Genomic DNA, 11,900 nt, shown 5'->3' with positions numbered 1-11,900 from the left:
AACAAGAAGAGGCTGCTTTTGCTTTACTATACCTTGATTATTCAACTCACATGTTACACTAGATTACTGTTTCTTTAATTTATTTGTTCAATTGTTTTACCTTAACCCCACTCCAACTCACCATGTCTAATTGTTTTATTTTTCTTTGAAAGCAAACTAATCATATCATCCTTTTACTATTTTTGATGGATTGTTAATATTCTATATATTTATAGAGGTATGGGTCCAGGATATCGTTATATACATAGCAAAGATACAATAATAGACACTTTTACTTTATTGAATGAAACACCTTTACATTACATCCTTTACGGTATGCACACACTTACATACACCCTTACACAAAAACAAGCATCACCACTTCCACCACACCCATTCGCCAACCTCACCATGAACAACCCTATCTTCTCTACTCAAATAATCACGAAAACTATCACCACCATCGAAGCTTATAACCGTGAATGTTCTCTTATTTCGGTTTACATTCAAACCACGATAACCACCACTTGAACCAACATCAACGAAACCCACTTCTATTCTTTTCTATTTTCATTCGAACAACATAACAGTCATCATAACCACCTTGAAAACAGCCTCTATCATTTACACGTTTTCTGTTAACAACCTTGTTGATCCTTATTGGACACCACCAACCATAACTACATCATCATCTATATATCAACAAATGTTCAATTCAATACCATAACCTCACGAATAAATCAACTTACTGATATACTCCTTGCTCAAACAAAACTAAAATCCAAACTCAACCCATTGAATTACTTATTACCTGCTACTGTCGTTATTATTTATGCTTCAGTATCACCTGCAACATAACCAAACACATTTAATCTATGGTGGTACGTTTTCTATTTCTAATTGGAACAAAACATCAAACCACCCTTAATTACCATCATATATATCTATCATCATTAACAAGAACTAACTAGAACCATAACAAAAGAAATCCATTACCAGATCATTGTTCTGTTTCGATCTTCAACCAAAATCGATCACCATCTCCATTGAATTTTTTTTACTTCCTACCGCTACTATCTGCTGTCCTTTTCTATTCGAAGCAAGAAACCACCTGTGTTCAATGAAACATCATTACAAGCAAGACATTACTGGTTCTGTTTTCTTTCAAACAAAAACCAACATCATCACAATCAAACATCACCAACACTAATCATTATAAACCGAACTGCAATTGCTCGATACAATATTACTTCCTGCTACCTGTTGTAGTCAAGAACCAAACCATAACAATCATCTACAAATTTGTAACTAAATATTGCTGCTCGTCTTTAATTCTGATCGAATGAGGAAGAATAGAGATCATTGTTGTTATTACATCAAAACAAAACCTACCAAAAACACCCTTTATTACTGTCTATGTTTGATCCTTTTAAAAAATCATAGAATATATATATATATATATATATATATATATATATATATATATATATATATATATATATATATATATATATATATATATATATATATATATATATAGATCTGAAATTAAGAAAATATCAATGAACCAATTACCTAGTTCGCCAATTAATGAATTGATTACTTGATCCATTGGGGAAGAATAATGATCCACGATGACGACGAAGACTGATGATGATGATGTTGAACAAAGATGATGACGAATCGAAGACTTGCTATTCATCGATGATTACTACTCGATTGATCTGTTAATATTGATGATGATTGTTAATGGTTTGTGCGATGATGATTTTTTTCCTCTGCGTTTTGTTTCCTGCTATGCTCGATCTGATCTGAGAGCCACCATCAAACGCGTTTATCTTATTTAGGTATAATTATAATTAATATTATTATTATTATATTATTCTAATTCTTATTATTATTATTATTATTATTATTATTATTATTATTATTATTATTACGATTATTATTATTACTATTACTAATATTATTAATTATTGTTATCATCGCAAGTAAATTATTATTATAATTAACATTAATATAATTTATATTATTATCATTATTATTATTAATATTATCATTATTATTAATAGTATTATCATTATTATTATTATTAGTAAAAAACTTATGATTTAGTTATTATTATAATTATTGTTATTATTATTATTATTAACATTATTATTATTAATATTATTATTGTTAAAATTAGTGTTATTATTATCATTAACATTATTATTACTACAATTATTATTGAAATTATTAATATTAATACTAATATCATTATTATTTTTATCATTATTATTAAAAATTATCATTATTATTATTATTTTATCAGTATTTGTATCATAATGAGCATTATTTTTATATAACAAATAAATATTATATACTTTTAATAATATTACATAAAGCTTTATATTAAACATATTAACATTTATAAATATTACATATAACAAATTATTAATTTTTGATATAATACTAAATATTAATATATATAAATATTAATATAACTATATGTTTCAATATTAATTATTTTACAAAATAAAGGTATATAACATTTAACTAAAGATATAATATATAAATAAAGTATATATATATATTTTTTAATTATATAACTACAACGATAAGTATATAAATATAATTAATAGATGAACTACTTGATTACCATTACATGTGTTAATATATATAATTGAATATAGGTTCGTGAATCCGAGGCCAACCTGCATTGTTCAGTTCCGTCGTATGAATATTTTTACTACAAAATATCGTATTGTGAGTTTCATTTGGTCCCTTTTTAAATGCTTTTGCAATATATATTTTGGGACTGAGAATACATGCGCTGCTTTTATAACTATTTTACGAAATAGACACAAGTACTGAAACTACATTCTATGGTTGAATTATTATACCGGATATCACCCTTTTTAGCTTGGTAGCCTAAGAATTTGGGAACAGACCCCCAAATTGACGCGAATCCTAAAGATAGATCTATTGGGCCTAACGAACCCCATCCAGGTTATGGATGCTTTAGTACTTCAATTTTATATACAGATGAGTGTACCTGTATATTTAGGGATATTCTAGATGCATTTGTTAATGTCGGTTACCAGATGTTCACCATATGAATGAATTTTAATTCGCAGGTTATGTGTACTATTTTGTACTCGGGTTACGTGTACAATTAAATATCTAAAATCTTGTGGTCTATTAAAATTATGGAATGATTTATTATGATAAACCTATGAACTCACCAACCTTTTGGTTGACACTTTAAAGCATGTTTATTATCAGGTATGAAAGAAACCATCCGCTGTGCATTTGCTCATTTTAAAGATATTGCATGGAGTCGTTCATGACATATTTAGGACAGCACCTCGCAATGGGACCAAATGTTCATGACTTCATCCAGGAGGATTAGGATGGGGTGTGACAAGTGGTATCAGAGCGGTGGTCTTAGCGAACCAGGTCTTACATTAGTGTGTCTAACTGATAGTTGTTTAGATGCATTAGTGAGTCTGGATTTCGAGCGTGTCTGCATGTCAAAAGTTTTGCTTATCATTTTGTATCGAAAATTACCTGCTTATCATTCTTAGAGAATCATATGCTTATCATTCTTAGTCTAGACACATCTTACTGCATTGATTGCATGAATAGTGTATAGACAAAATTCATATCTTAGCGTATCTGTTACTGTAAACTTTGCCTGACATATTCCGTAAATTCCTCCGTATTCTACCAAATCTTTTGTTCTATATATATAGATATTCTATGTAATTAGAATACCATCCAATAGCCGAAAATCATTTTATACCGAAAAACCCTTTAATCAATTGTACGAAATGGAACTCGCCACTAGTTCAAGTTCTTTGGAATCCGACAGCTATTCCGACATGGATGTTCACCTAAGCCTTAGAAGCAGCGTCACCAGAATGAATCAACCAATTCATCTGATGGGTTCGTAACCTACTTAATCAATGGAGACGCGAAGAAGGCGATCCCTTCCACCAACCGAATACACCTTTTGGTGAGGAACCTGAAGCACTTACCGGCGAACCTATCCGAAACACAATTTTCAGCCTCATTTCTAGAGTAGTTCGACACGATTATATTCTATCCACAATTCTAAACCATATTCATCTGCTCGTTCTGACCGACTATCATCCCGGAATAATGGAAGAAGTCAACGAGCTTCGCGCTCGAGTAATCAAATTGTAAAACATGGTGCAAACCCTACCAGCTTCAGCAACATCACCGACAACACCAGTACCACCAACAACAACATCCGCAGCACAAGCCTCAACACTACACGCCTCAAACTCACAGTCTGTACCTCCAGCATAATCATCATACTACATGATGTCCTACATCGATTATCTTCGTTCTATATGACGTTCTACATCATTTATCTTCGTTCGACATGGAAAATATGTAATCTCTAATGTTTTAGAGATTATATATTCTTTTTCTAACGGTAAATCAAGTAAGTTAAATATCACATTAACTCATTAAATCCATGATTACATCTAAAGAAAATATATATGTATATATGTTTTCATAAAGATTGTAATTAAAAATTCTTTTGTAAAAACTGATTATGTTGAAAATATTTTAACGGGTAGGTAATACCCGAGGAATATTTAGATTTCACATTAATAAGTTACACTGTACATTCTTCCAATTTGATTCAACAGTCATTTACTATCCTACTTACATCCACCGATATACGAATCCGTTCACCACAGAATAACTATTTTCATTCAAATTCATATTTGGATTTTGACATATCAGAATCGAACAAGTGGCATAATGAAGAAAACATTGGACCAAAATAAAATTTGTTAGAAACAAACAAATTAACTATGAGAAATTCTGTAAGAATCCACGCTAACAAAATCCTAGCTAACTGTTCCTAGCTAACTGTTAATTCCTTATTACATTATCGCAATTTATTTATCGCAATTTTAATTCTTGCAATTTTATTTATCGTCATTTAATTTCTGTTATTTATTTTACGCACTTTAAATATTGTCGTATAAATCGGGACACATATACAATGTTTTGACATATCATATTGACGTCATCTATATATATTATTTAGAATAACCATAGACACTCTATATGCTGTAATGCTCGAGTTCGCTATACAGGGTTGAGGTTGATTCTAAATAATATATATACTTTGAGTTGTGATCGAGTCTGAGACATGTATATAATGGTCACTGTGACGACCCGGAAATTTCTGACCAAATTTAAACTTAAATCTTATTATGATTCTGATACGATAAGCAAAGTCTATAATATTGAGTCTCGAAAATTTTGGAACTATTTCATGATACCATTTGACCTATGACTATTTCCCGACGATTCAAAAACCATTGTGTGTAAATAAATATGTACATAAATGAATATAGATATAGATATATATATATATATATATATATATATATATATATATATATATATATAAACGTAAGTGTATATATAATATGTTGAGTTAATAAAATACACTTTAAATTACTTGAATTATAATGTAAAATAATATACAAAATAATTAAGTATTATCAAAATATATATATATATATATATATATATATATATATATATATATATATATATATATATATATATATATATATATATATATATATATATATGTATATATAAACGTAAGTGTATATATAATATGTTGAGTTAATAAAATACACTTTAAATTACTTGAATTATAATGTAAAATAATATACAAAATAATTAAGTATTATCAATATATATATATATATATATATATATATATATATATATATATATATATATATATATATGATTCTTATTAATAATTAGGATTATATGGTAATATATATATATATAGTATAAATAATAAATATTCAACATATATTATCATATAATAAATATAACAATAATAATTAAATGTAACTACAAGTTAAAAAAAAAATATATATTTGTTATAATATTATTACTATTACTTTTATTATTACTAATATCAATATCAGTATTATTAATCTTTTTATGGAAACTTGTACCTTCTTATTACTAGTATTATTATTATGTATTATCATTAAAAGTAATATAATTTATTAATATTATCATTAGTAATATTATTATTAACATTATTATTAATAATTATTATTATTATTGTATTATTATTATGATAATTATTATTAACATTAACTGTATTATTGTTTTAATATTACTATTAATAATACAACATTATTATTAACAATATTATTAACAATATTATTATTAATATATTTATATTTATTAATTATTAATAGAAAATATAAATTATAAAAATTGATATATTATGTGAATCTAATAACCATCGCAATCTGATCCATTTTTTTCTTCATCTCCTGTTAACGAATTTGTTCCTGTCCTCTGATCTGTTATGAAATGTCCCGTTCATATTGATTATAAACGTTCCATATTCATTGATTTCGTCGCGAGGTTTTGACCTCTATATGAGACGTTTTTCAAAGACTGCATTCATTTTTATAACAACCATAACCTTTATTTTATCTATAAAGGTTTAAAAAGTATTACGTAGATTATCAAATAATGATAATCTAAAATATACCGTTTACACACGACCATTACATAATGGTTTACAATAAGAATATATTACATCAAAAATAAGTTTCTTGAATGCAGTTTTTACATAATATCATACAAGCATGGACTCCAAATCTTGTCCTTATTTTAGTATGCAACAGCGGAAGCTCTTAATAATCACCTGAGAATAAACATGCTTAAAACGTCAACAAAAATGTTGGTGAGTTATAGGTTTAACCTATATATTATTAAATCATAATAATAGACCACAAGATTTCATATTTCAATATACATCTCATACATAGAGATAAAAATCATTCATATGGTGAACACCTGGTAACCGACATCAACAAGATGCATATAAGAATATCCCCTATCATTCTGGGAAATCCTTCGGACATGATAAAAACAACATCGAAGTACTAAAGCATCCGGTACTTTGGATGGGGTTCGTTAGGAAAAATAGATCTATCTTTAGGATTCGCGTCAATTAGTAGATCGGTTTACTAATTCTTAGGTTACCAAGAAAAAGGGGCATATTCGGCCTCGATCATTCACCCATATAATGTAGTTTCAATTACTTGTGTCTATTTCGTAAAACATTTATAAAACCGCATGTATTCTGATCCTAAAATATTAGATTTTAAAAGTGGGACTATAAATCACTTTCACAGATTTTTACTTCGTCGGGAAGTAAGACTTGGCCACTGGTCGATTCACGAACCTATAACAAATATGTACATATATATCAAAGTATGTTCAAAATATATTTACAACATTTTTAATACGTTGTAATGTTTTAAGTTTATTAAGTCAGCTGTCCTCGTTAGTAACCTACAACTAGTTGTCCACAATTAGATGTACAGAAATAAATCAATATAAATTATCTGGGATCAATCCACGACCCAGTGTATACAAGCCTCTGGCTAGATCACAACTCAAACTATATATATTATTTTGGAATCAACCTCAACCCTGTATAGCTAACTCCAACATTACTGCATATAGAGTGTCTATGGTTGTTCCAAAATATATTATATAGATGGGTCGATATGATATGTCAAAACATTGTATACGTGTCTATGGTATCCCAAGATTACATAATATATATTAGAATACATGAATAATACAATATAAGTTTGTTAAGTTATGATTTGTATAGAATTGTTACAATATTTCCCATAGCTACAACAATCAAAAAAAATATCCAATCTTGTTTTACCCATAACTTCTTCGTTTTAAATCCGTTTTGAGTGAATCAAATTGCTATGGTTTCATATTGAACTCTATTTTATGAATCTAAACATAAAAAGTATAGGTTTATTGTCAGAAATAAAAGTTACAAGTCATTTTTGTAAGAGGTAGTCATTTCAGTCGAAAGAACGACGTCTTGATGACCATTTTGAAAAACATACTTCCACTTTGAGTTTAACCATGATTTTTGGATATAGTTTCATGTTCATAAGAAAAATCATTTTCCTAGAAGAAAAACTTTTAAATAAAAGTTTATCATAGTTTTTAATTATCAAACCCAAAACAGCCTGCGGTGTTACTAAGACGGCGTATGTCCGGTTTTACGGTGTTTTTCGTGTTTCCAGGTTTTAAATCATTAAGTTAGCATATCATATAGATATATAACATGTGTTTAGTTGATTTTAAAAGTCAAGTTAGAAGGATTAACTTTATTTGCAAAAAAGTTTAGAATTAACTAAACTATGTTCTAGTGATTACAAGTTTAAATCTTCGAATAAGATAGTTTTATATGTATGAATTGAATGATGTTATGAACATCATTACTATCTCAAATTTAATAGGTAAACCTAATGGAAGTGACAAGAAATGATCTAGCTTCAATGGATCTTGGATGGCTTGAAAGTTCTTGAAGTAGGATCATGACACAAAAACAAGTTCGAGTAAGATTTTTACTCGAATTAAAATAGTTTATAGTTATAGAAATTGAATCAAAGATTGAATATGATTATTACCTTGAATAAGAAAGATAACCTATTGTAAATAACAAAGGTTTCTTGATCTTAGATGATTACTTGGATTGGATTAGATAGCTTGGATGTAAACTAGTAAACTTGAAAGGATTTTCGAAGTGTTCTTGAAGTGTTCTTGAAGTGTTCTTCCTAAGATGATTATAGCTTGATTCTTGAAGTAATTTTTGATGAAGATGATGATTAGCTACTGGAAAAATTCGTTCATAAGTGTGTGTGAAACAACCCAACCCATATTAAAACCGGCCCATAAAATTTTTTCCTTTTAATACGCGTTAAATAATACTTTAGGTCCCATTATACTAATTCCAAAACATATTTGTTACCAAAGTAAGTTCAATGAACTTATAACATACATCAATAATTTAAACTCCCTAATACAATGGTTCATTAATTAAATCGTAATCCGGTTGTAATCATTATGACCCGACTAGTTACGTTTACACGAAACCGAGCATGGTGATTTGGGACTACGCTACCCAAATCCTAATCGAGTCCAAAAGCAAGATCTTCTAAAGCAACCTAGCCAAGATCCCTAATCCCCAAGCTTACCCGAGCCGCCAAGCATGCGAACCTATAAAAATATCAACAACGAGAGGGTAAGCTAACGCTTAGTGAGTGATAATATACTACATACATATATATGTATAAAATGGACACGCCACACAAAAGTCAAATACCGCATACCGAAGCATCCAAGTATAAGGCAACTACACTAAGCATACCGTACCATCTCTAAGCATAAGCTAAAGAAATCAACAAAGTATAAGTTAGTTCACCAACGACAAGGTGAACAATGCCAATGAGCTACCCCCGGAGGGTTAGCTACATCACAACAATACAACAATATACGTATACAATATTTAACATGCTAAACAATATCCAACAACATAATATGGTTAACCATAAAGCTATGGTGCTACCGGCACGTGGTTCACACCATACGCATTTGAGTCTCACTCTTTTATAGTGCTACCGGCACATGGTCCACACTTTGAAGCTACCGGCACGTGGTTCACGCCTCATTTTATAGTGCTACTGGCACGTGGTTCACACTCGATGCTACCGGCACTTGGTTCACATCATTATATTTATAGTGCTACCGGCACGTGGTTCACACTCGATGCTACCGGCACGTGGTTCACATCATTATATTTATAGTGCTACCGGCACGTGGTTCACACTCGATGCTACCGGCACATGGTTCACATCTTATCGGACACATGTTATGGTACTACCGGCTCGATGGTTCATGCCATAACACCCACAAATAGATACGCCATATACACGTACGTATAAATACTCCACTTACAATATTAACCCTTCGCCATTGGGGTTATATAATCCACATCACATGCCCATGTGATAACGTACACACAAAGTGTGCACCTCGCCAAAGGTGGTAAACCAAAACGCACAACCGTGCCAATTGGACCTATACACAAGTCCATCAATCCACCTATATGTGAAGTGAGCTCTATGACCGAGAACCACTTCACCCGACTCGTACCCATCCTACACATACATATGCACATAGGATATTAACACTCACCTTAAGCCTTGATGAATGCAACCAAGTAATCCGCAACACGCCAATGGAAAGTACCTATTCCATTAACACAAATACAACAACACAATTCGGGTGGATTTACAAATCGACCCAAATTGTCAAATAGTGCAATTTCGACCAAAATGCACTTCCAAGCTCAAACCGCGCCAAAACTAGCCAATGATCACTAACACAAGTGACAATGGTCCTAATATACCAATTAAACCCAAGCATAGGCGTTAAATACCAATCTTGCCCAATATGACACCTTAACCCTAATTTGACCCATTTCAAAATTAGTTAATCAAAATACACCCAAAGTGGTTCCAACACTTCTATAATCACTAATACTAGTGATTACAAGCTACATACAAGCCTTAAACATGGTTAAATCATTAACCAACCTAAAACCCACCAACATCAACAATAACTAGTTACAATTACCCATTTCACCTCCTAAATGAGTTTTACAACTAACTAGCTCAAAACCCTAAACTTGAATATCAAATTACAAAGATGAAATTCGGAGTTGAGACTTACCAATACCACCAAAATGATGCCGTTGACGAGATGAACAACTTTAACACTTGAGGTTTGACCCGCAACAACCTTCTTCTTCTCCAAATGGAGTTCTCTCTCTAAAACTCTCCTCTCTCTCTAGGGTTTGAAGGTGAAAGTGTTTTTGAGTGAAAATGAGGATAATATGAGCCTTGAATCAGTCTTATGGCTCTAGAACCGGCCATAAGTGAATTTACCAAAACACCCTCAAAAGATTCCATTAAAATGGGTTAATAATGTCATTACAGTGATATTTGTCGCGTTTCGTGACACCTTGTCGCGTTTCGCGACACCAATACGCGACAAACAACACTCAAACGCGACAAAGTGGACAGAAATCACCATCAGAAGTTGTCTCGTTTCAAGCATGTTTGTCACGGAACGCGACGCACCAGAACACGACAAACTGCACTCAAACTCGACAGTTTACCTGATGTACTCCAACTTCACTTTTAAAACATCCCAAAGTCAATCGTGGTCAATGCATTACATCCAAACTATTAAATAATCATTCTTGGACTTCAAATGATGCCCCGAGCGTCATGTTTAGAAAAATGGGGTGTTACAACTCTCCCCCACTTAGATTTGATCACGTCCTCGTGATCCTAATCACTTAATCAATCCAAACCGACCCACTACGGTTCTCAACAAATGTTTCAATCTGACTTTCATCACATTACTCATTAACCCAAGGACTAATCCATTAACTAAGACACACACTTGCACGCATTCTGAGCCGTACAATACACGCAACAACCGAAGGTTACAACAATCACTTAGAATACGCGAAATCGCCACGTATTCTTCCAATTCCCTCGGGCAATTCTTCTCAAAGAGTTACCTTTAGCAACTAAATCGTCACCCGCGATTTATCAAATCACAATCCGAGCACTAAAACCTTACTCATTCTCTCGCATCGGGAAAACTCAACCAATCTCGAACCAAGATATCAATCCCTTAGTGTACCCTTACTGAGTACAATGCTAAAAGCAACCAAGTCTCAACCTAAGGTCAACAACCCTAAATGATGAAGACCGAACCAAACGAATCCTTACAGATAACACTTACCACTTAACATCCCTTGTAGTGCGCAATACAACCAATACGCCACTATCCTAACATCATAAGCAACGGCTAAAACCAAAAGCGCCCAAAACGACTATGGCAACGCTAATCCTAAGGTGTACAAAATCGACTATTGTCACACCCGTAACAACATGTGAGCGAAACACGGCTATCGCATCACTAATCACACAACATGGTCCTCACGA

General features: G+C 31.2%; 1 protein-coding gene across 1 annotated transcript in view; it reads right to left on the bottom strand.

The window, feature by feature from the left end:
- Window positions 1–354: 354 nt before the first annotated feature.
- The window catches only part of LOC139854321 (uncharacterized), a 33,003-nt gene continuing 21,457 nt past the window's right edge, over window positions 355–11,900 (bottom strand). The window contains exons 6-7 of the mRNA XM_071843632.1: window positions 1,018–1,090; window positions 355–543 (exon numbers count right to left, since the gene is read on the bottom strand). Of these exons, the coding sequence (XP_071699733.1) occupies window positions 355–543; window positions 1,018–1,090 (262 nt within the window). The remainder of the gene's footprint in view (window positions 544–1,017; window positions 1,091–11,900) is intronic.

This window comes from Rutidosis leptorrhynchoides, chromosome 6 (genome assembly GCF_046630445.1).
Source record: "Rutidosis leptorrhynchoides isolate AG116_Rl617_1_P2 chromosome 6, CSIRO_AGI_Rlap_v1, whole genome shotgun sequence".
NCBI classification, from domain to species: Eukaryota; Viridiplantae; Streptophyta; class Magnoliopsida; order Asterales; family Asteraceae; genus Rutidosis; species Rutidosis leptorrhynchoides.
This window is presented reverse-complemented; position numbering and strand designations above follow the sequence as displayed.